Consider the following 23,786-nt stretch of genomic DNA (forward strand, 5'->3'; position numbering starts at 1 on the left):
CTCCTGCTACTCCCTGTGATATGCTGTGACACCTTCTCAGGAGGAACAAGCACCTCCTCCCCCCCCCCCCCCCCAGGCTGCAGAGCAGAGAAACAGGCACAAAAGAGGTTTCCCCTGCAGCCCTTCAGACGCTTAACCTTTTAGGTTCCTGTTTGAGGATGCGGAGGAGCTAGTGGGGGGGAATCATCTAAGCATGGCATGTGTAATGTTTAAGTAAAACAAGGAAAAATACCGGTCTACTCACAAAGGGGAGACAGTGCTGGAACAAGGGCTGCCCAGCCCGAGCACAATATCAAGTAAGTGAAGGTCCGCACGATGTCTCCACAATCCAAAGTTATTAAGTACTCTTTTATCTGATTGGGATACGTTCTAAATAAACTTTGGATTGTGGAGACATCGTGCCGACATTCGCTTACTTGATGTTTAATGTTTATTGAGAGTTCATCTAAACTGTGGCTTTTAGATAAAATGTTAATAAAGGCATCAGATTCAGAGGGAGTAGAACAAACATTATTATAACGTACATTTAAAGGGATTCTGGGGATGTCTGTTACTACTATAACGCCATCAGTTATGGAGAGAACAGCATGTAACTGTTACCGCACAGGTCTTTTCCCGTAAATGACCGCTCTTCTACCGCACCTGTGTAAATCTTTGTGAATGCTTAAAAAGAAAAAAAAAATGAATAATACAGCTAAAAAAAAAAAATGAAAAATACCGCTAAAAAAAATGAAAAATACCGCATTTGGAAATTTCCTGACCATGGTGTTTTTTTTAACCACCCAAAGCTTTGTGAATGCTGCACAATACGGATTAGAAATGGCCCAGATAAAGCAGCTGCATAACTTTGCATATAATTAGCAGGGCTGTGGAGTCGAGGAGTCGGAGCAATTTTGGGGTACCTGGAGTCGTACAGAAATGCTCTGACTCCTAATAAATTTAAACCTTTATTAAAAAAATATTATAACGTATTCTATGTCTCAGATAATAGTCATCAGAAATGACTTGTACATACAGTAATATGTACAGCACGGTGGCGTAGTGGTTAGCATTCTCGCCTTGCAGCGCTGGGTCCCCGGTTCGTATTCCAGCCAGGTCAACATCTGCAAGGAGTTTGTATGTTCTCCCCGTGTATGTGTGGGTTTCCTCCGGGTACTCCGGTTTCCTCCCACATGCCAAAAACATACAGATAAGTTAATTTGCTTCCCCTTAAATTGGCCCTAGATTATGGTATATGCACTACACAATACATACATAGACATACGACTATGGTAGGGACTAGATTGTGAGCCCCTCTGAGGGACAGTTAGCGACAATATACTCTGTACAGCGCTGTGTAATATGTCGGTGCTATATAAATACTTCAATAATAGTAGTGCTTAGCCCACAAACATGAAATAATAAACCAAATCCAACACAGTTACTTGTGCTGCTGCAATAAAGCATATACAGTACAGACCAAAAGTTTGGACACACCTTCTCATTCAAAGAGTTTTCTTTATTTTCATGACTATGAACATTGTAGATTCACACTGAAGGCATCCAAACTATGAATGACCACATGTGGAAGTATAGGACATAACCAAAAAGTGTGAAACAACTGAAAATATGTCATATTCTAGGTTCTTCAAAGTAGCCACCTTTTGCTTTGATTACTGCTTTGCACACTCTTGGCATTCTCATCATTAATAATCTTTAATTGTAATCATTTTTATATGAGCTGTAAATTGTTTAAACAAGTGCATTTGCATGTTAACACCTGTAACTATTGTCAGCTCCTGCACCAATTCTACCTGAGTTTCCAACTCCCTTTAGGGCTGGAACCCACTAGGAGCTATTTCTAATTGCTAGTGATTTGAAAAAGCTCTCGCTAATGTAATTGTATGGGGGATTTTAATAAAATCACATCGCTCTAGTGGGATCACACCCATAGCATGACATTAGCACGAGTTTTCAAATCGCAAAGTGCTCAGAAAATCGCTCCTAGTGGGTTTCTGGCCTGACTTATGAAATCAATTAATCTGATACAGCACATCTGGAAAGTATTCACAACACATCAATTCTTCCACATTTTGTTATGTTACAGCCTAATTCCCGAGTGGATTACATTCCTGTTTCCCTCAGAGTTCTACACACAACACTCCATAATGACAACGTGAAAAAAATGTACTCGAGGTTTTGGCAAATGGATTCAAAATAAAAAAAATTCAGAGACATGACATATTGCATACAGTTGTGTACGAAAGAATAGCAGTGTGTTTAAAAAGGTGAATAAAGCTGAAAATCCTTATAATAGCTTTTGTTTCCATACACACAAATGCATTAGGAACACTGCACATTCTATTCCAAATCAACACATAAAGAAAAATATATCAAATTTGTGTTGTTCCTCTAGAGATATAGAAGACAAGCGAATCTTAGACTGTTCAAAAAACAGCAATGTTTGTATTCATCTTTACAAACTCAAACATTCACTATATAGGCTCAAAAATGTTCTAAGATTTTGCTTTCCTTTGAATCACTGACCCCAATTTTCTGCCGTATAAGACAGAATATGAGAGGCAAAGTCCAGAGGAAAAAAATTGGTTATTATAGACACTTTTTGGTGTATAATTTTCTTGTTCAGCCATGGTTGTCTGTTTATTTGCTTCCACCACCATGCTTCACGGTCTTCACAGTGTACTGTGGCTTGAATTCAGAGGTCTACAGACAATTCCTTTGATTTCATGCATGTTTTGTGGTCTGATATGAAAAGTCAACTGTTTGTCGTTTTATAGAGACCTGTGTGCCTTCCTAAATCATGTCCAATAAACTGAATTTACCACAGGTGGACTCCAATTAAGCTGCAGAAACATCTCACGAATGATCAGGAAACAGGATGCACCTGAGCTCAATTTTGAGCTTCATGGCAAAGGTTGTGAACACTTTATGTACATGTGCTTTCTCTATTTTTTTTTTTCATTTTTAAGAAATTTGCAGAAACCTCAAGTAAAAGTTTTCATGATGTCATTACGGGGTGTTGTGCATAGAATTCTGAGGAAAAAAATGTATTTAATCAATTTTGGAATACTGCTGTACTATAAGAAAATGTAGAAAAAGTGATGTGCTGTGAATGCTTTCCAGATACACTGTATACTCCTATACATAAGTCCCCCCCCTACTGTGTCCAATCTGTGTAACATAATGCTTAGCGCTCTTTCACACTAGAGGCTGCGGCAGAAAAGGCTAAAAGGCTGCCTTTTGCTGTCAGCGTTTTTGTAGCCTTTCCATAGCATTTTCAAAGCATTTACAGCTCATATGGAAAGTCCTTTTTTTCTTTTAAAAATTAGTCAACAAGTCAGCAGTAAAACGCTTTGAAAAAGCTGGAAAAAAAAAAGATGTAATTTGCATTTCCATTGACTATCATTGAAACGCGAAAAGCCGACGTTGGCTGTAAAAAAGCTCTTCAAACAGCAACGCCCAAACCTTGACAAATGCAAATTATGGTCTTGGCTGTAAAACGCCGAAACTAGCCTCTAGTGTGAAAGAGCCCTTAGTAACCATAATCAGTTTATTACAGGCCTGTAACACTAAGTCATCCCTACTGTGACCAAGCTGTGTACAGTAATGTACAGTGACCATTATCAGCTTATTACAGGCCGGTAACACTAAGTCACCCCTACTGTGACCAATCTGTGTACAGTAATGTACAGTGACCATTATCAGCTTATTACAGGCCAGTAACACTAAGTCACCCCTACTGTGACCAATCTGTGTACAGTACAGTGACCATTATCAGCTTATTACAGGCCGGTAACACTAAGTCACCCCTACTGTGACCAATCTGTGTACAGTACAGTGACCATTATCAGCTTATTACAGGCCGGTAACACTAAGTCACCCCTACTGTGACCAATCTGTGTACAGTAATGTACAGTGACCATTATCAGCTTATTACAGGCCGGTAACACTAAGCCACCCCTACTGTGACCAATCTGTGTACAGTAATGTACAGTGACCATTATCAGCTTATTACAGGCCAGTAACACTAAGTCACCCCTACTGTGACCAATCTGTGTACAGAAATGTACAGTGACCATTATCAGCTTATTACAGGCCAGTAACACTAAGTCACCCCTACTGTGACCAATCTGTGCACAGTAATGTACAGTGACAATTATCAGCTTATTACAGGCCGGTAACACTAAGTCACCCCTACTGTGACCAATCTGTGTACAGTAATGTACAGTGACCATTATCAGCTTATTACAGGCTGGTAACACTAAGTCACCCCTACTGTGACCAATCTGTGTACAGTAATGTACAGTGACCATTATCAGCTTATTACAGGCCAGTAACACTAACTCACCCCTACTGTGACCAATCTGTGTACAGTAATGTACAGTGACCATTGCCAGCTTATTACAGGCCAGTAACACTAAGTCACCCCTACTGTGACCAATCTGTGTACAGTAATGTACAATGACCATTATCAGCTTATTACAGGCTGGTAACACTGTCACCCCTACTGTGACCAATCTATGTACAGTAATGTACAGTGACCATTAGCTTATTACAGGCCGGTAACACTAAGTCACCCCCAGGGCCGGATTACCGACCAGGCAACAAAAGCAGTCGCTTGGGGCCCCATTCAGAGTCAAAGGGGCCCCATTAGCACATAAACCAGCCCTTGCCATCCTGTCAGCGGTGGCTGGATGGTATGATGGTTAAAGGGACTCTGAGCAGTGCAGTAACTATGGAAAGATGCATATCATTTTAAAGCTCTCTTTCTCCTCTTTCCAATGATATCTAAACGGTTGCTCTATGCCTTTTAGTTTTCGATATTTTCGCGATTGAAATCGCGGCCACAGGACGACTTTTCTCCAAAGTCAGCGGTGGCTGGATGGTATAATGGTTAAAGGGACTCTGAGCAGTGCAGTAACTATGGAAAGATGCATATCATTTTAAAGCTCTTTTTCTCCTCTTTCCAATGATATATAAACGGCTGCTCTATGCCTTTTAGTTTTTGATATTTTCACAATCGAAATTACAGCCACAGGACGACTTTTCTCCAAAGTTGGCAGCTCGATTCAGCACAATGCAATGAAATATAAGGAACCCAGGGGGATATAATTACAAACATTATGCTGGTAGGTGTGAGGATGTAATGAATTAGTTGTGGGTATGCTTAAAGGCATATCCACAGGCACTGCTTGGAGTCCCTTTTAAGGGCTCTGCCGCTGACACAGGAGACCAGGGTTCGAATCTCAGCTCTGCCTGTTCAGTAAGCCAGCACCTATTCAGTAGGAGACCGTAGGCAAGTCTCTCTAACACTGCTACTGCCTATAGGGCGCGTCCTAGTGGCTGCAGCTCTGGCGCTTTGAGTCCACCAGGAGAAAAGCGCGATATAAATGTTATTTGTCTTGTCTTGTCAAATGATGCCGTGCGCTGCTGATTGTCTTCAGAGCCAGGCTCTCCTCCTAGGTCCCCCTCCTGCTACTGTGCGCTCTGCCGCTGCCCACTCCACCCTCCCTTCCCACAGAGAACCACAGCTGCAGCAAGAATGATAGCAGCAGATGGCAAACGCTCACTCACCTATCCATGATCCAAGCAATAGAGATCCCGTCATCTGAAACCCATCTGTCTCTTCTACAGTGCAGCCGCTCGCTCTGAACTTCCTGATTCTCAGATCAGACATGAAGTAGGAAGTAGTAATAGTAGTAGTAACAGAGCGGCAGCACTCTAGAGGAGACAGATGGGCTCCGGATGACGGGACCTCTATTGCTTGGATCACAATAGGTGAATGTGATTCATCTGGTGCTGTCATTCTCTCCCACTGCGGCTGCCTTCTCTGCTGGACTATCGTATTCACTGGGATGGAGGCTGCATGGTGGCTGTCTAGTTTGGGAGCAAATTGGTTGTTCGGTGGTGGGAGTGGTTTTGTAATTCTGTCTGGGGAACGGCTTCCGGTTTGGCGGTGTCCAGAGCTTTCTGCTATTGCCAGGCTGGAGATGCAGGGGAAAGTGCTGCTGCTGTGATATCTGGTGCCCTCTTCACAGGGGTGCCCCAGCCCCTGAGTGCAAATGTCCCAGCCATTCATCTCTCACTCTGCATTTTGCCGCTGCTATTCCCTGCATTGTGCACCCACAGAGGAAAGCGTGCTGTTGCCCATAGCAACCAGTAGCTCGGCTGCCCGGTGTGTGCGACATATTGCTGTGCAGCTGTTTCTTCTGATTCTATTACGACATGATGAGGGGGCCCAAATCAGTTACTTTGCTTAGGGCCCCATTTAGCCTTAATCCGGCTCTGGTCACCCCTACTGTGACCAATCTGTGTACAGTAATGTACAGTGACCATTATCCGCTTATTACAGGCCGGTAACACTAAATCACCCGTATAGTGACCAAGCTGTGTACAGTAATGTACAGTGACCATTATCCGCTTATTACAGGCCGGTAACACTAAATCACCCGTATAGTGACCAAGCTGTGTACAGTAATGTACAGTGACCATTATCAGCTTATTACAGGCTGGTGACACTAAGTCACCCCTACTGTGACCAATTTGTGTACAGTAATGTACAGTGACCATTATCAGCTTATTGCAGGCCAGTAAAACTAAGTCACCCCTACTGTGACCAATCTGTGTACAGTAATGTACAGTGACCATTATCAGCTTATTACAGGCTGGTAACACTAAGTCAGCCCCTACTGTGACTAATCTGTGTACAGTAATGTACAGTGACCATTGCCAGCTTATTACAGGCCAGTAACACTAAGTCACCCCTACTGTGACCAAGCTGTGTACAGTAATGTACAGTGACCATTATCAGCTTATTACAGGCTGGTGACACTAAGTCACCCCTACTGTGACCAATTTGTGTACAGTAATGTACAGTGACCATTATCAGCTTATTACAGGCCGGTAACACTAAGCCACCCCTACTGTGACCAATCTGTGTACAGTAATGTACAGTGACCACTATCAGCTTATTGCAGGCCAGTAACACTAAGTCACCCCTACTGTGACCAATCTGTGTACAGTAATGTACAGTGACCATTATCAGCTTATTACAGGCCAGTAACACTAAGTCACCCCTACTGTGACCAATCTGTGTACAGTAATGTACAGTGACCATTATCAGCTTATTACAGGCCAGTAACACTAACTCACCCCTACTGTGGCCAATCTGTGTACAGTAATGTACAGTGACCATTATCAGCTTATTACAGGCCAGTAACACTAAGTCACCCCTACTGTGACCAATGTGTGTACAGTAATGTACAGTGACCATTATCAGCTTATTACAGGCCAGTAACACTAAGTCACCCCTACTGTGACCAATCTGTGTACAGTAATGTACAGTGACCATTATCAGGTTATTGCAGGCCAGTAACACTAAGTCACCCCTACTGTGACCAATCTGTGTACAGTAATGTGCAGTGACCATTATCAGCTTATTACAGGCAGGTAACACTAACTCACCCCTACTGTAACCAATCTGTGTACAGTAATGTACAGTGACCATTATCAGCTTATTACAGGCTGGTAACACTGTCACCAATGTACAGTAATGTACAGTGACCATTAGCTTATTACAGGCCGGTAACACTAAGTCACCCGTACTGTGACCAAGCTGTGTACAGTAATGTACAGTGACCATTATCAGATTATTACAGGCCGGTAACACTAAGTCACCACTACTGTGACCAATCTGTGTACAGTAATGCACAGTGACCATTATCAGCTTATTACAGGCTGGTAACACTAAGTCACCCCTACTGTGACCAATCTGTGTACAGTAATGTACAGTGACCATTATCAGCTTATTACAGGCCAGTAACACTAAGTCACCCCTACTGTGACCAAGCTGTGTACAGTAATGTACAGCGACCATTATCAGTGTATTACAGAACAAATAACACTAAGGCCTCAGTTCATAGAGCACAGTGCGGAAAATGTAAAGTGCTCAGTAAATCACAGCATTCTGTATTTTAGACATTTGTGTGCTAATTCATAAAAATGTTCTCAGGTGCGGTAGAAGTTCAGTAATTTACCGGCTTCAGTAGACAAAACTTTGTGCAGAGACAGCGTTACAATAGTAAGAGGCATCCTGACATCACTTTAGTTGCACATGATTTGCTTTACTGTTTGTTATACTGTCTCTGCCCACTCTGAATCTATTAGTCTTTCTTAACATTTTATTTATTTGCCACAGCTTAGATGAAATCCCAGGAGACTCTACACATGCCCTGCTTAGATGATTTCCCCACTAGCTACTCTGCATCTTCTGCTCACTGCCTGGGGGTAGAAAAGCTGCACCCGCCGGAGGAGGCTTCAGGTCCTATCAAAATGCATCATCCCGACTCACAGGAGACAGGGGCTGTTTCTATTGGCTTCTGCTCCTGTCAGTCATAGCTTATCCCTCTCTGCTTGTCTGAGTAACGCTGGCTTCCCCCAGTACTGCACACTCTCCGCTCTCATCTCGCCAATCACCACACCAGAGGTGACGGTAATAATTTCAGGCTTTTACCGCATGATCTATCCTTTATGAATTGACATTTACTGACATGTGTTCAGGTATTTACCGCACAAGTCAGTAATTTAGCTCACTGCTTGGTAACTTCAGCTTTTCATGCGGTAACAGCCTTTATGAATCAAGTGCTCGGTAAAGTCAGCTGTTTTCTGCATTACCGAATGCGCTAATGCTTTATGAATCAACCCCTAAGTGTCTTATGAGACAAATTCAAGAATAATTGTTTTAGATGACAAAAATCTAACATGAGTATTTAGTATAACTTCTAATATGGCCAGTCTGTGAGCAGTGACACGGTCATAATAATTAGAAAAATATATTTAATATTGATTACTCACCTGTTTTGCTCTCTGTAAGAGGGTCCGCTATAGTTGTCCTCATCATGTAACCCTCCTCCATACACCGCTGATCACTCCTCACATACTTCTCTTCTTCTTCCTCTTTACTTGTCCCCATCATGTCACCCTCCTCCATACACTGCTGATCAGTCCTCACATACGTCTCTTCTTCTTCTTTACTTGTCCTTATCATGTCACCCTCCTCCATAGACCGCTGATCACTCCTCACATACGTCTCTTCTTCTTCCTCTTTACTTGTCCCCATCATGTCATCCTCCTCCATAGACTGCTGATCACTCCTCACATACATCTCTTCTTCTTCCTCTTTACATGTCCTCATCATGTCACCCTCCTCCATAGACTGCCGATCACTCCTCACATACGTCTCTTCTTCTTCCTCTTTACATGTCCTCATCATGTCACCCCCCTCCATAGACTGCTGATCACTCCTCACATACGTCTCTTCTTCTTCCTCTTTACATGTCCTCATCATGTCACCCTCCTCCATAGACTGCTGATCACTCCTCACATATGTCTCTTCTTCTTCCTCTTTAACCACAGCACTTCCATTTATCAGTTCACCACCCTAAGTGCACAAAATGAGAGGAAATGTAAAATAAATGTGAACACAGATAACGGCATTCACAGGAGGAAACAATTTCATACAGTACAGAGTCACTGATGACCCTTATCCAACCTACCTGATAATGGTGGGGGGTAGTGGGAACGTCTTGTGGACAATCCTGGGAATAAAGAGGACCTGTACATCTCTCTGGTGGGTTTCTGTTACTGGATACATCTGCAGGAAACACACACACTGACTGAATACATTATCTCTATGTGTTTATCAGATGATGGGGGATATAGGGGACCCTCCATACTGTGCTCTCATTTAGAAGAAATGAAAGTCTCCTCTTACCCGGTGATGTGAGGGGCGACTGATTCTCTATCATGGCGTCCTTGTAGAGGTCCTTGTGTCCTTGTATACACTGCTCTTCCTCCATGGAGAAATAGATGGCGACATCCTGGCATTTCATAGGAACCTGACATACATAATTATACAGTCACCGCCGTGATACACCCCTTACTGTAACTGAACAATATCCCATAATTCCCAGCACCGCTCACCTCTCCTGTCAGCAGCTCTATCATCTTCCCAGTGATTTCCAGAATATTCTGCTTGTTGTGTCCCTTAGATATCAGGGAGTGAGGTGGGGGCACCGTAATGGTCACATGATCACCAGACTTTACTGAAGGAAATCTCTGTATAGAAAGACCAACATTAATGTCACATGACCTCCCAGAATTCTCATCACCTCTCCAGTCAGTGTTGTGTTTTGTTTTTTTTTCATAAAGATAAGAGTGACATCAGGTGACCTCCCAGAATTCTCCTCAACTCTGCAGTCAGGTGTGTTTTATTAACCACCCTAGCATTCTGTTAAATGTGCCAGGGTGGCGGCGCAGCAGTATTTTTTTTTTAAAATCTTGTAGCTAGCCTAGCGCTAACTACATGATTCCCCCCTCCCTGCAGCATCCCTCCCACCCCTCCGATCCCCGCCGGCACGTATCCCCATAAGGAAATCCCGTTCTGAACGGGATTTCCTTTAGGGCTTCCCCCGTCGCCATGGCGACAATCGTGATGACGTCATCAGGAGTCCCGATCCACCCCCAGCACTGCCTGGCATTGATTGGCCAAGCTGCCCACGGGGTCTCGGGGGAGGGGGGGCCTGCAACATGGCAGGTAGCGGTGCCAACCGTCCTAAACACACAGCTAGCAAAGTGCTAGCTGCACGGTTAAAAAAAAAAATGAAGAAAATCGGCCCGCCAGGGCCTGAGCGGCGCCCTCCGGTGGTTATGGACGAGCTGAGCTCATCCATACCGCCAAGGAGGTTAATAGAGATAAGTGATGTCATGTGACCTCCCAGAATCCTCCTCACCTCTCCAGTCAGCAGACAGATGATCTCCAGGGTGAGGTTGAATATCCTCTCGGTCATGTGACTCTGGTCCTCATCCATCCTCAGTGATGTGGTCATGTGATCTGTACGGGATGCTGCTGCCTTTGGATAGATAATAATGGGAGGATAATTCAGGTTGCACAGTTGTCAGTGGTGAAACTACCAATACAGGATCCCCCTCCCCCATTACTCCCCATTGCTGTCACTTGTGGGTGGTGGGGCCATGCAGAGTATTGCAGGAAAGCATAATAAGCTGGTTTATAGCTACCTGTGCACTATACTCACAGCGTGCTGCAGTCCTGTCCTCCCTCTGCCTCCTCTCCAGCTGGCCTTCTCTCCTCACATCCACCTCCCACTGTTACCATTCCTGTGATGTTACAGCAGTGCTGGGAGTGGTAGATGGATGAGGATATGAGGACAGTCCCCCCCTCAGTGCTCCACCTCCAGCATCTATCACAGTGGCAGCAGCGGCGGGCAGCAATACATACTTCCATTCACCGCGGGGTCGGATCTCTCTTTAAGTGCCTCACGCTACTTCCTGTTTAAACGGGAAGTAGTGTCAGACACTTAGAGAGGAACCTCCGGCGGTGGATGTGTTCGTGCCCACCGCTGCTGCTAGTGATAGATGCTGGAAGGGAAGCGCTGAGAGAGTTCGAGGTAGGGGGGGGGGGGGGGGGGGGAGGGGGGGGGGGACTGTCCGCCCTCCCCACTGATGTCCAATGCTTTCCCCTCATGCTGCGACCCCTCCTGACCCCCAAAACGGCCATGAGTAGGCCCCAGGCTCCCCCGTGGCTGCATGGCTTGCAGCCCTTATTATTACGCCCCTGTTTGGGGCTTCCTCCAACACCCCCGGCCTGATCACTCCCACGACATCCTCTTCTTCCTCTCTGTTCGCCCACAATTGACTCTGGGATGTCCTCTATTCCGGGGCCAACTGCCCATGTGCAGTCCGGCCAGGCGCGCTCCCCTGTCTCACTCTCGTCACGGAGCATACTGTGCAGGCGACATGAATGCAGAGGGAGCGTACTGTGCAGGCAACATGAATGCAGAGGGAGCGTACTGTGCAGGCGACATGAATGCAGAGGGAGCGTACTGTGCAGGAGACATGAATGCAGAAGGAGCGTACTGTGCAGGCGACATGAATGCAGAGGGTGCGTACTGTGCAGGCGACATGAATGCAGAGGGAGCGTACTGTGCAGGAGACATGAATGCAGAGGGAGCGTACTGTGCAGGCGACATGAATGCAGAAGGAGCGTACTGTGCAGGCGACATGAATGCAGAGGGTGCGTACTGTGCAGGCGACATGAATGCAGAGGGTGCGTACTGTGCAGGCGATATGAATGCAGAGGGTGCGTACTGTGCAGGCGATATGAATGCAGAGGGTGCGTACTGTGCAGGCGACATGAATGCAGAGGGTGCGTACTGTGCAGGCGATATGAATGCAGAGGGTGCGTACTGTGCAGGCGACATGAATGCAGAGGGAGCGTACTGTGCAGGAGACATGAATGCAGAGGGTGCGTACTGTGCAGGAGACATGAATGCAGAGGGAGCGTACTGTGCAGGAGACATGAATGCAGAGGGTGCGTACTGTGCAGGAGACATGAATGCAGAGGGTGCGTACTGTGCAGGCGACATGAATGCAGAGGGTGCGTACTGTGCAGGCGACATGAATGCAGAGGGAGCGTACTGTGCAGGCGACATGAATGCAGAGGGAGCGTACTGTGCAGGCGACATGAATGCAGAGGGAGCGTACTGTGCAGGCGACATGAATGCAGAGGGAGCGTACTGTGCAGGCGACATGAATGCAGAGGGAGCGTACTGTGCAGGCGACATGAATGCAGAGGGTGCGTACTGTGCAGGCAACATGAATGCAGAGGGAGCGTACTGTGCAGGAGACATGAATGCAGAGGGAGCGTACTGTGCAGGAGACATGAATGCAGAGGGAGCGTACTGTGCAGGAGACATGAATGCAGAGAGAGCGTACTGTGCAGGCGACATGAATGCAGAGGGAGCGTACTGTGCAGGCGACATGAATGCAGAGGGAGCGTACTGTGCAGGCGACATGAATGCAGAGGGAGCGTACTGTGCAGGCGACATGAATGCAGAGGGAGCGTACTGTGCAGGAGACATGAATGCAGAGGGTGCGTACTGTGCAGGCGACATGAATGCAGAGGGAGCGTACTGTGCAGGAGACATGAATGCAGAGGGAGCGTACTGTGCAGGAGACATGAATGCAGAGGGTGCGTACTGTGCAGGCGACATGAATGCAGAGGGAGCGTACTGTGCAGGCGACATGAATGCAGAGGGAGCGTACTGTGCAGGCGACATGAATGCAGAGGGAGCGTACTGTGCAGGAGACATGAATGCAGAGGGAGCGTACTGTGCAGGCGACATGAATGCAGAAGGAGCGTACTGTGCAGGCGACATGAATGCAGAGGGAGCGTACTGTGCAGGCGACATGAATGCAGAGGGAGAGTACTGTGCAGGAGACATGAATGCAGAGGGAGCGTACTGTGCAGGAGACATGAATGCAGAGGGAGCGTACTGTGCAGGCAACATGAATACAGAGGGAGCGTACTGTGCAGGAGACATGAATGCAGAGGGAGCGTACTGTGCAGGCGACATGAATGCAGAGGGAGCGTACTGTGCAGGCGACATGAATGCAGAGGGAGCGTACTGTGCAGGCGACATGAATGCAGAGGGAGCGCACTGTGCAGGAGACATGAATGCAGAGGGAGCGTACTGTGCAGGCGACATGAATGCAGAGGGAGAGTACTGTGCAGGAGACATGAATGCAGAGGGAGCGTACTGTGCAGGCGACATGAATGCAGAGGGAGAGTACTGTGCAGGCGACATGAATGCAGAGGGAGCGTACTGTGCAGGCGACATGAATGCAGAGGGAGCGTACTGTGCAGGCGACATGAATGCAGAGGGAGAGTACTGTGCAGGCGACATGAATGCAGAGGGAGCGTGCGCCGGCCGGGCCGCACATGCACAGTTGGCCCCGGACTGGAGGACTTTCCAGGGCCAATTGCAGGCAAACGGAGAGATAGAAGAGGACGCCGTGGGAGTGATCAGGCTGGAGGAAGCCCCAGGTATGTATATTTTATAGGGACTCGTTTGTCTCTGGTTCCCTTAGAAGTACACATGAACTGAGAGGTACACGGAGGCTACAATATTTATTTCCTGTTAAATATTGCCAGTTGCCTGGCTGTCCTGCTGATCTCTTTGGCTGCAGTGGTGTCTGAATCACACACTTGAAACACGCAAGCAGCAAAGCTAGTCACACTTCAGTCAGAGCACCCCATGTTGCTGTCACTTCAGGTGTGCTATAATGCCTATCAGGAGTAGAAGGTGCTGGGGGGCGGGTGATAAATGAAGCAGGCTTACCTGTAACAATGGAATCTCATGATTAATGGGCACCTCTGCATCTGCCATGGCTCTGTGTACAGCACACACACTCTCAGGGACTTCTGGGTAATGGCAGCCAGTGGGCGTGGCATCATGACATCATACATGCATATGTGAGGCTGGGGTCGCCGATTTAGAGACTGGCAAGAGGTATCCATACATAGTACTATCTGCCCTTACTATGTAGAGTCATGTAGTGTGGGCAATGAGCTGATGTAAAGGAGTTTTATACCTCTGTACACAGGGAAATATTCAGAACACAATTATGTGGTGAACATAAGGCCGCAAAATGCATTAGCACAAACATAATTACAGATCGTTATCTGCTGCCATCTAGTGGTCAGTTGCCAGAATTGCATGCAAAGGAAAAAAGGCAAAACTTGATACAAAACACCTTTACCCTTCCTCAGCACAGGAATATGGGGAAGACAAAAACACCTATAGCCGTCCTCTGCAGGCAGAAGTAGACCCCCCTAAAATGCAGACCAAGGAGAAAACCAAAGGACTGCCAACCACCAGCGGCCTCAGATCCCTCACTAGTGGCCAAACCACACGGTTCTTCTAGAAAACACACACTGAGGTTGATTCATTAACTGGTGTTGCTACAGCAGCGTGAGTTAAATGCAGTGGCGGCTCCAGGAAATTTTTTTAGGGGGTGCTATGTAGGTGCTGGACCAATTTCCGGGGGAGCTGACGACCTGCGGCGCGCGAAGCGCGTCGCGCCAAAAATGGGTGAGGTTACAACCTGCGGCGCGCGAAGCGCGCCGCGGCGAAAAAATGGGCGTGGTCATGACCGGATGAGGGCGGGGCTAACTGTAATTTAAAGTGAACCCAGGGTGAGAGTGATATGGTGGCTGCCATATTTATTTCCTTTTAAACAATACTAGTTGCCTGGCAGCCCTGCTGATCTTTTTGGCTGTAGTAGTGAACTGAATTACACCAGAAACAAGCCATGCAGCTAATCTTGTCAGTTCTGACAATATTGTCAGAAACCCCTGACCTGCTGCATGCTTGTTCAGGGTCTATGGTTGAAAGAATAAGAGGCAGAGGACCAGCACGGCAGCCAGGCAACTGGTATTGCTTAAAGGGAGATAAATATGGCAGCCTCAATATTATTCTCACCTCGGGTTCCCTTTAAAAGTGCAACGCAAAGACAGAGGGCCCAAGTTTTGGTGACCCTTTTCCCAGAAAATTCACATAATTGTGCAGGTTTTCTCAAGAAAATACACGTAATGTGAGCAGATTTTAACAAAAAACACGTCCAATGACCCCAATATGCACAATCGTTATCAGATATGGCCCCAATATGCACAATCGTTATCAGATATGGCCCCAATATGCACAATCGTTATCAGATATGGCCCCAATATGCACAATCGTTATCAGATATGGCCCCAATATGCACAATCGTTATCAGATATGGCCCCAATATGCACAATCGTTATCAGATATGGCCCCAATATGCACAATCGTTATCAGATATGGCCCCAATATGCACAATCGTTATCAGATATGGCCCCAATATGCACAATCGTTATCAGATATGGCCCCAATATGCACAATCGTTATCAGATATGGCCCCAATATGCACAATCGTTATCAGATATGGCCCCAATATGCACAATCGTTATCAGATATAGCCCCAATATGCACAATCGTTATCAGATATAGCCCCAATATGCACAATCGTTATCAGATATAGCCCCAATATGCACAATCGTTAGCAGATATGACCCCAATATGCACGATCGTTAGCAGATATGACCCCAATATGCACAATCGTTATCAGATATGGCCCCAATATGCACAATCATTATCAGATATGGCCCCAATATGCACAATCGTTATCAGATATGGCCCCAATATGCACAATCGGTAGCAGATATGGTCCCAATATGCACAATCGGTAGCAGATATGGTCCCAATATGCACAATCGGTAGCAGATATGGTCCCAATATGCACAATCGGTAGCAGATATGGTCCCAATATGCACAATCGGTGGCAGATATGGTCCCAATATGCACAATCGGTGGCAGATATGGTCCCAATATGCACAATCGGTGGCAGATATGGTCCCAATATGCACAATCGGTGGCAGATATGGTCCCAATATGCACAATCGGTGGCAGATATGGTCCCAATATGCACAATCGGTAGCAGATATGGCCCCAATATGCACAATCCGTAGCAGAAATGACCCCAATATGCACAATCGGTAGCAGATATGACCCCAATATGCACAATCGGTAGCAGATATGACCCCAATATGCACAATCGGTAGCAGATATGACCCCAATATGCACAATCGGTAGCAGATATGACCCCAATATGCACAATCGGTAGCAGAAATGACCCCAATATGCACAATCGGTAGCAGAAATGACCCCAATATGCACAATCGGTAGCAGAAATGACCCCAACATGCACAATCGGTAGCAGATATCGCCCCAATATGCACAATCCGTAGCAGATATGACCCCAATATGCACAATCCGTAGCAGATATGACCCCAATATGCACAATCCGTAGCAGATATGACCCCAATATGCACAATCCGCATCACCTGAAAAAGAAAAGAAAAACCCATTTACTCACCTACAGCCAGAAGACCTTCTTTCCCGACCTCCTGTCCCGAGTCCCGACCTCATTGTGGCGCGCAGCGCCCGCGCGCCCACGATCCTCTTCCTTCCCGACGTCACCACGAGACTTCCTGCCTGCATGCAGAGAGCAGGGCTACGGGAAAATGGCCGCCCGAAGTCTGCAGAACAGGGCTCCGGGCGGCCATCTTACCGTAGCCCTGCCTGCTGCTCCGTGCTGCCGGTGTGTGAACTGACTTGGCGTCTTTTAGACGCCTGAAGTCAGTTCACTCCAGGGGGTGCTTTGGGGGTGCTTGGACAATTCTAGGGGGTGCTCGAGCACCCCCAAGCACCCCCCTGGCGCCGCCCCTGGTTAAATGGCAGCATTGTGACTTAAATACAGCGTTCACATGAAGGCCCGGATTTACATCACAGGAGCCTATAGGCACAGATGTCCTGGCACAATAGACTTCCCCCTCCATGATCCTACAAACCCCCACCAAACTGCACCGCAGGTACAAGTCAATGCAAAATTACACATTCTAATTATGTACAAAATTAATTTCTTAATAGTTTAAAAGTTTGCATTATGATATAATTTTCATTATAATTGTGAATTTCGCTGTGAAATTACTATTACAGGTATACGAAATTTCAGATTTCAATTTCAAATGGCAGCGACTACTTCAGGCTCCTCCCGTTGGGCCGCCGCTTCAGTACTATACCATCCAAAACCACCAGGCAGAAGAACACCTTCTTTCCCCAGGCCGTTCGGTCACTGAACTCTGACTTTCCCCGGTCCGGCCTGCACTCATAATTGCCGGGTCGACAGCTGGTCCCCGTCGCTGCCTCCTCTGTATATCTGATTACTGCATTTCAAATTGTATGTGTTGTTGTATCTGTCTATGCCATGTGTACTACAAATAATTCCGATTATGGCTCTTGCTGTACTTGGCGAAATAAAACTGATTCTGATTCTGAAATTTCAGATCATCAGCGGCTGCAGTTAGCCTATTCACCACTGGGTGGAGATCAAACCTCTTCCAAGTGGAACGCACGGACAGGAAGTAAACAAAGCCAAGGAAAGGAAATGATGTAACACAGGAGGAGGAGTTGCAGGAGAGGAGACGTTGTTGGAAGAGGTAATTGTGGTTTTTTTGTTATATAAAACAAATTTCAAAAAAGTCTTGTTGCCATAGATACAAATGGCACACCTTGTTCTATGTGCCATCCACTTAGCTGGAGCGCTTTCCTTCGGACTACCTTGTCCCAATCGCTCATGTAATAATAATAATATTTTTTAGCGCCTTTTGCCCTGGGGACTCAAAGCGCGCTGACCCTGCGTTATGCAGCCTCGAAGGCTCTCCAATAGCGCTCAAATTTCTGGAATCCGTCTGTGCTGTATAGTGAAGACAGCTCAGGGAAAAGAAGGGCGCTAGTCTATTCTAGGGCAAGGTTGCCTCCTCATCCCTTTAACCTCTTGAGGACTGCAGTGTTAAACCCCCCTTAAAGGGACACTTAAGTCAAACAAAAAAAATGAGTTTTACTCACCTGGGGCTTCCAATAGCCCCCTGCAGCTGTCTGGTGCCCTCGCCGTCTCCCTCCGATCCTCCTGGCCCCGCCGGCAGCCACTTCCTGTTTCGGTGACAGGCTGGGGACGCGAGTGATTCTTCGCGTTCCCAGACACATTAGCACCCTCTATGCTGCTATATGGTATATGATATATGCTATAGCAGCATAGATGGCGCTATTGTGGCCAGGAACGCGAAGAATCACTCGCGTCCCCAGCCTGTCAGCTCCTGTCACCGAAACAGGAAGTGGCTGCCGGCGGGGCCAGGAGGATCGGAGGGAGACGGCGAGGGCACCGGACAGCTGCAGCGGGCTATTGGAAGCCCCAGGTGAGTAAAACTCTTTTTTATTTACTTAAGTGTCCCTTTAAGACCAGGCCATTTTCCACAATAAGGGCCACTGCAGCTTTCAGGGCTTGCTGCAGGGCCGCACAACTCAGCACACAAGTGATTTCCCTCCCCCCCCCCCCTTTTCTCCCCACCAATAGAGCTTTCTGTTGGTGGGGTCTGATCGGCTCCCCCCCCCCCCCCCCCGAATATTTGTTTGTTTTTTAATCAATATTTGTTTATTTTTGAATAAAAAAAGTGTCTTTTTTTATTATTGGTCTCCCTCCCTCCCCCTGGCAGCCTATCCCCATGATCAGCTGTCATAGGCTGAAGCCTATGACAGCCGGTCACCTCCAAGCCCACAGAGGGGACAGCCAAGTCACACGGCTGTCCCCAGTACAGCGCTTCCGTGGATCGCAGTGCTGTACAAGCTAATTAGACGGCGTTTCTTTCGCCGTCTAACAGTCAGCAATCGCCGCTGGGAGGCTGAAGGCGGGGCTGAGCTCCGCCTACCAAGCGGAGATGCGGCGCGCACAATCTCCTGCAAAAGCGAGCCCCAGGACTTTATGCTGATTGTCGTTAGGCGGTCCTGGAGCTGCCGCCACGCCCATCAGCGTGACGCAGTCGGCAATAGGTTAAATACTGGCAGATATGAATTGGACAGATTCTGGGGCTACTCACACATAATCAGTGCCTAAATTGCATCTAACTAGCCAGAAGGCATGTATACATCATGTGTCATTATTGAACCTCCCTGACAGTGCGATTATTTCTGGATTTGAGGGTCTTTTGAAAAGATTTCAGACCCTAAAATCAGGAAAAAAATCATACCACCAGAGTCTCTGCAGCAGCCCCTCCTCTCACTCACCTCCCTGGGCTCCAGTGCTGCTTACCTCTGTCCTCCGGGTGGCGCTGTAACTATAGTGAGATCAATGATGGAGATCTCACCAGAGTGATTCAGAGCCTCAAAGGACAGGAAGGAGAACGGCTACTGACATCTGGATCCCCCGGGAGGTGAGTAAAAGCTCCGCTGCACGCATTGCTCTGCGTTGAGCTCCTGGGAGCCAGGGCTGTGGAGTGAGTCGGTACAAAAATCCACCGACTCCGACTCCTCAGTTTAGGATTCCACCGACTCCTCTAATTTGCTTATTACAATCTTGTTGAATGAAAGTATGTAACATGAAATGCATCTCTTAACTGCCAACGCTTAAGAATTTTAAAAGACGACTGACGTGAGAGGGATATGGAGGCTGCCATAATTATTCCCTTTTAAACAATACCAGTTACCTGGCTGTTTGGCTGATCTTCTGCCTCTAATACTTTTAGTCATAGACTAAAACTAGTCCTTGGTAAGAGTACATGTAGAAGGTATAGACAGGAAAAAAGAACATCTATCAGGTCCTAGGCAATGTAACTGTGGGGACATGTAAAGGTGGCCATACATGGTACAATTTTTCATTTTTTTTATTAGATAATTTAGTTCAATTATTCTGTTAGATTGATTATAAAGATTTTTTTCCAGCATGTTTGATCAGATTTTTCTCGAAAAAACAGGATAATCGTTCGAATTTCTTGATCGAAAAAAAAATAATATTTCAACTTTCATTCGATTCGATCATTTAGATCGAATAAACGGGAAAATTGAATGTTTTTATTGTATCGTGTATGGCCACCATAAGAGTGATGTGCAGGTACTCTGCAGTAGAATGAGGCAATTCTTCCTCTATTACACATTCTTCATGCACAATCTGAACATGATCAGGCCCTAGGCAATGTAACTGTGGGTACATGTAAGAGTGATGTGCAGGTACTCTGCAGGGGAATGAGGAGATTCTTCCTCTATTACACATTCTTCATGCACAATCTGAACATGGATCAGGCCCTAGGCAATGTAACTGTGGGTGCATGTAAGAGTGATGTGCAGATACTCTGCAGGGGAATGAGGGGATTCTTCCTCTATTACACATTCTTCATGCACAATCTGAACATGGATCAGGCCCTAGGCAATGTAACTGTGGGTACATGTAAGAGTGATGTGCAGGTACTCTGCAGGGGAATGAGGGGATTCTTCCTCTATTACACATTCTTCATGCACAATCTGAACATGGATCAGGCCCTAGGCAATGTAACTGTGGGTGCATGTAAGAGTGATGTGCAGGTACTCTGCAGGGGAATGAGGGGATTCTTCCTCTATTACACATTCTTCATGCACAATCTGAACATGGATCAGGCCCTAGGCAATGTAACTGTGGGTACATGTAAGAGTAATGTGCAGGTACTCTGCAGGGGAATGAGGGGATTCTTCCTCTATTACACATTCTTCATGTACAATCTGAACCAGGTTTATGGGTGATAGACAACACCTCTGTGTTCAATGTGCACAACATTCTCAGTGGCTTCCCTGCAGCTCTGTTGGGAGTGCATATGGAGAGTATAGAATTACTGTGTAACAAAGTAAACCTGAGACAGATGAAATTAAAGAGCAACTGAAGCAAGAGGGATATGGAGGCTGACATATGTATTTCCTTTTAACAATGCACATTGCCTGGCTGTCTTGCTGATGCTCTGCCTCTAATACTTTTAGCCATAGCCCCTGAACAAGCATGGAGCAGATCTGGTGTTTCTGACATTGTCAGATCAGACAAGATTAGCTGCATGCTTGTTTCTGGTGTGATTCAGACACTACTGCAGCCAAATAGATCAGCAGGGCTGCCAGGCAACTGGTATTGTTTAACCTCCTGGGCGATACAATAATATCGCCAGGGGGCAGCTCAGCACATTTTTTTTTATTATTATTTTTTTTTAATCATGTAGCTAGTCTAGCGCTAGCTACATGATAGCCGCTCTGCAGAGGCATCCCCCCACCCCCTCCGATCGCCTCCGGCGATCAAAGCAAACAGGAAATCCCGTTCAGAACGGGATTTCCTGTTTGGCTTCCCTTGTCGCCATGGCGACGATCGGGATGACGTCGTGACGTCAGAGGGAGTTCCGATCCACCCTTCAGCGGTGCCTGGCTCTGATTGGCCAGGCTGCGCACGAGGTCTGGGGGGGGCGCAGGGCGGCGCGGCACGGCGGGTAGCGGCGAATCAGTGCGGAGCGGCAGCGATCGGTATATACACGCAGCTAGCAAAGTGCTAGCTGCGTGCAACAAAAAAAAATTATGCAAATCGGCCAACCAGGGCCTGAGAAATCCTCTCAGCTCAGCTCGGGATTATCCCCCAGAGGGTTAAAAGGAAATAAATATGACAGCCTCCATATTCTTCTCGCTACAGTTCCTCTTTAAAATTTTGTACATACCTGGGGCTTCCTCCAGCCCCCTTCAGGCCCTCGCTGTCCTCCTCCGCCACCTGGATCTTCTGCTATGAGTCCAGGTACTTGAGCCAGTCGGGCGTAGTGCGCATGCACACACTCCGGCGCCGGGAGCGTACTACACCTGCTGAGCACTATTGTGCAGGTGCAGAACGCTCCTGGCTGTGGAAGCGGCATGCGGCCAGACTGCTCTGACTGGCTGAATTACCAGGACTCATAGCAGAAGTTCCAGGTGGTGAAGGAGGACAGCGAGCGACTGATTAGCCTGAAGGGGGCTGGAGGAAGCCCCAGGTATGTATAACACTTTTCTTTTCATCCGTCTCAGGTACCATTTAATTTGTAGTCATCAAACCAAATTTTAACAACATATCAAATTATTTGATTTCATGAGCAAAGAGAGTGCGTACATTTGCATAAATCAGCATCAATGTAGAATTATTTCCATCTCATTGACCATCTCTATTAGTGACACGGCTACACATCAGGCTTTATTCTTACAGCAGAGATGTTATTTAGTATATATAAGAGATTCCTGTGTACACATCATATATACAGTAACAATCAGATGTGTATATCTGACTTTATAAATACGGGGACTGCTTTATTGAAGCAGCACAAGTAACTAAATTTGATTGGTTTATTTCATTTTTGTGGACTAGGCACAGCTATTACTGTATGTATAAATTATTTATGATGACTATTATCTGAGAAATAGAACATTTGATCATATTTTCAATTTTAATTACAGTTAAATTCATCAGGAGGCGGAGTCGGTGCATTTTTCCCCGACTCCGACTCCAAGCCCCCAAAATTGCTCCGACTCCACAACTCCGACTCCACAGCCCTGCTGGCGGCTAGCCCAAGCTACTCTCGTGATTACCGTCAGGGAGTTTAAAGGGATGAGTTGGCAACCCTACTCTAGGGGACCAAGCAGGAAACCGCATAGGGGAAATTCAGCATGATTGGGTGGACGACACCCCCTCCAACTGCTAGGTTACCAATAGGCTGTAGTAAACTATGTCCACATTGTCTGGCCAATCCCAATATTTAACCTGCCTGGCGTTCTGATTCCCGCGGCCCTCTGGCCGCGGGAACGTTTTCTGCACATTTTTTTTTTAATTTATCATATAGCTAGCCTAGCGCTAGCTACATGATTCCCCCCTCACTGCGGCGTCCCTCCCACCCCTCCAATCCCCACCGGCGCAATCACCCGTCCGGAAATCCCGTTCTGAACGGGATTTCCAGGAGGGCTTCCCCCGTCGCCATGTCGGCGACGTTGTGACGTCACAGGGAGACACGATCCACCCCTCAGCGCTTCCTGGCACTGATTGGCCAGGCAGCGCACGGGGTCTCGCCTGGGGGGGCCCTGCATTGTGGCGGGTAGCGGCGGCGGGCGGCGGCGATCGGATGGGGCAAAGTGCTTGCTGCGTGTTTAAAAAAAAAATTATTCAAATCGGCCCAGCGGGGCCTGAGTAGTGACCTCCGGCGTCTCTGGACGAGCCTAGCTCATCCAGAACGCCAGGGAGGTTAATGCTATAGAGGATGCTGTGATTGCAGAACTGTTCCCGATGAGGTTTCCTGCTGAGTCCCATAAAGTAGACAAGGCAGCACAGTGGCATTGTGATTAGTGCTCTTGCTTTGCAGCGCTGGCTCCTTAGTTCAAATCCCAGGCAGAGCACTATCTGCATGGAGTTTGTATGTTCTTCCTGTGTCTGCGTGGGTTTTCTACGGGCACTCCGCTTTCATTCCACATCATAAAAGCTTACAGATAAGTTAATTGGCTTCC

At 46.9% G+C, this 23,786-nt stretch overlaps 2 protein-coding genes across 2 annotated transcripts in view; one reads left to right on the forward strand and one right to left on the reverse strand.

Moving 5' to 3' along the window:
- The window catches only part of LOC137537252 (uncharacterized), a 1,269,057-nt gene that overhangs the window by 1,235,011 nt on the left and 10,260 nt on the right, over positions 1-23,786 (forward strand). The window lies entirely within an intron of this gene.
- Positions 572-14,266, reverse strand: LOC137535884 (uncharacterized). Its single transcript, XM_068257762.1, has 7 exons — positions 14,199-14,266; positions 10,791-10,910; positions 9,982-10,116; positions 9,773-9,896; positions 9,555-9,652; positions 9,352-9,439; positions 572-663 (listed from the first exon to the last, which is right to left on the reverse strand). Exons 1-7 carry the CDS (start codon positions 14,244-14,246, stop codon positions 572-574), a joined length of 705 nt encoding a protein of 234 aa, XP_068113863.1. The 5' UTR covers positions 14,247-14,266.

This window comes from Hyperolius riggenbachi, chromosome 10, assembly GCF_040937935.1.
Source record: "Hyperolius riggenbachi isolate aHypRig1 chromosome 10, aHypRig1.pri, whole genome shotgun sequence".
Taxonomy (NCBI): Eukaryota; Metazoa; Chordata; class Amphibia; order Anura; family Hyperoliidae; genus Hyperolius; species Hyperolius riggenbachi.

Bases quoted from the DNA above. Each gene is read 5' to 3' on its own strand.
- LOC137535884 (XM_068257762.1), bottom strand. From the start codon at position 14,246: ATGGCAGATGCAGAGGTGCCCATTAATCATGAGATTCCATTGTTACAG. The intron at 10,117-10,790 runs GTGAGGAGGATT...CTTTCTATACAG, and splicing joins TCTGTCTGCTGACTGGAGAG to AGATTTCCTTCAGTAAAGTC. The intron at 9,440-9,554 runs GTAGGTTGGATA...TTGTGCACTTAG, and splicing joins CTACCCCCCACCATTATCAG to GGTGGTGAACTGATAAATGG.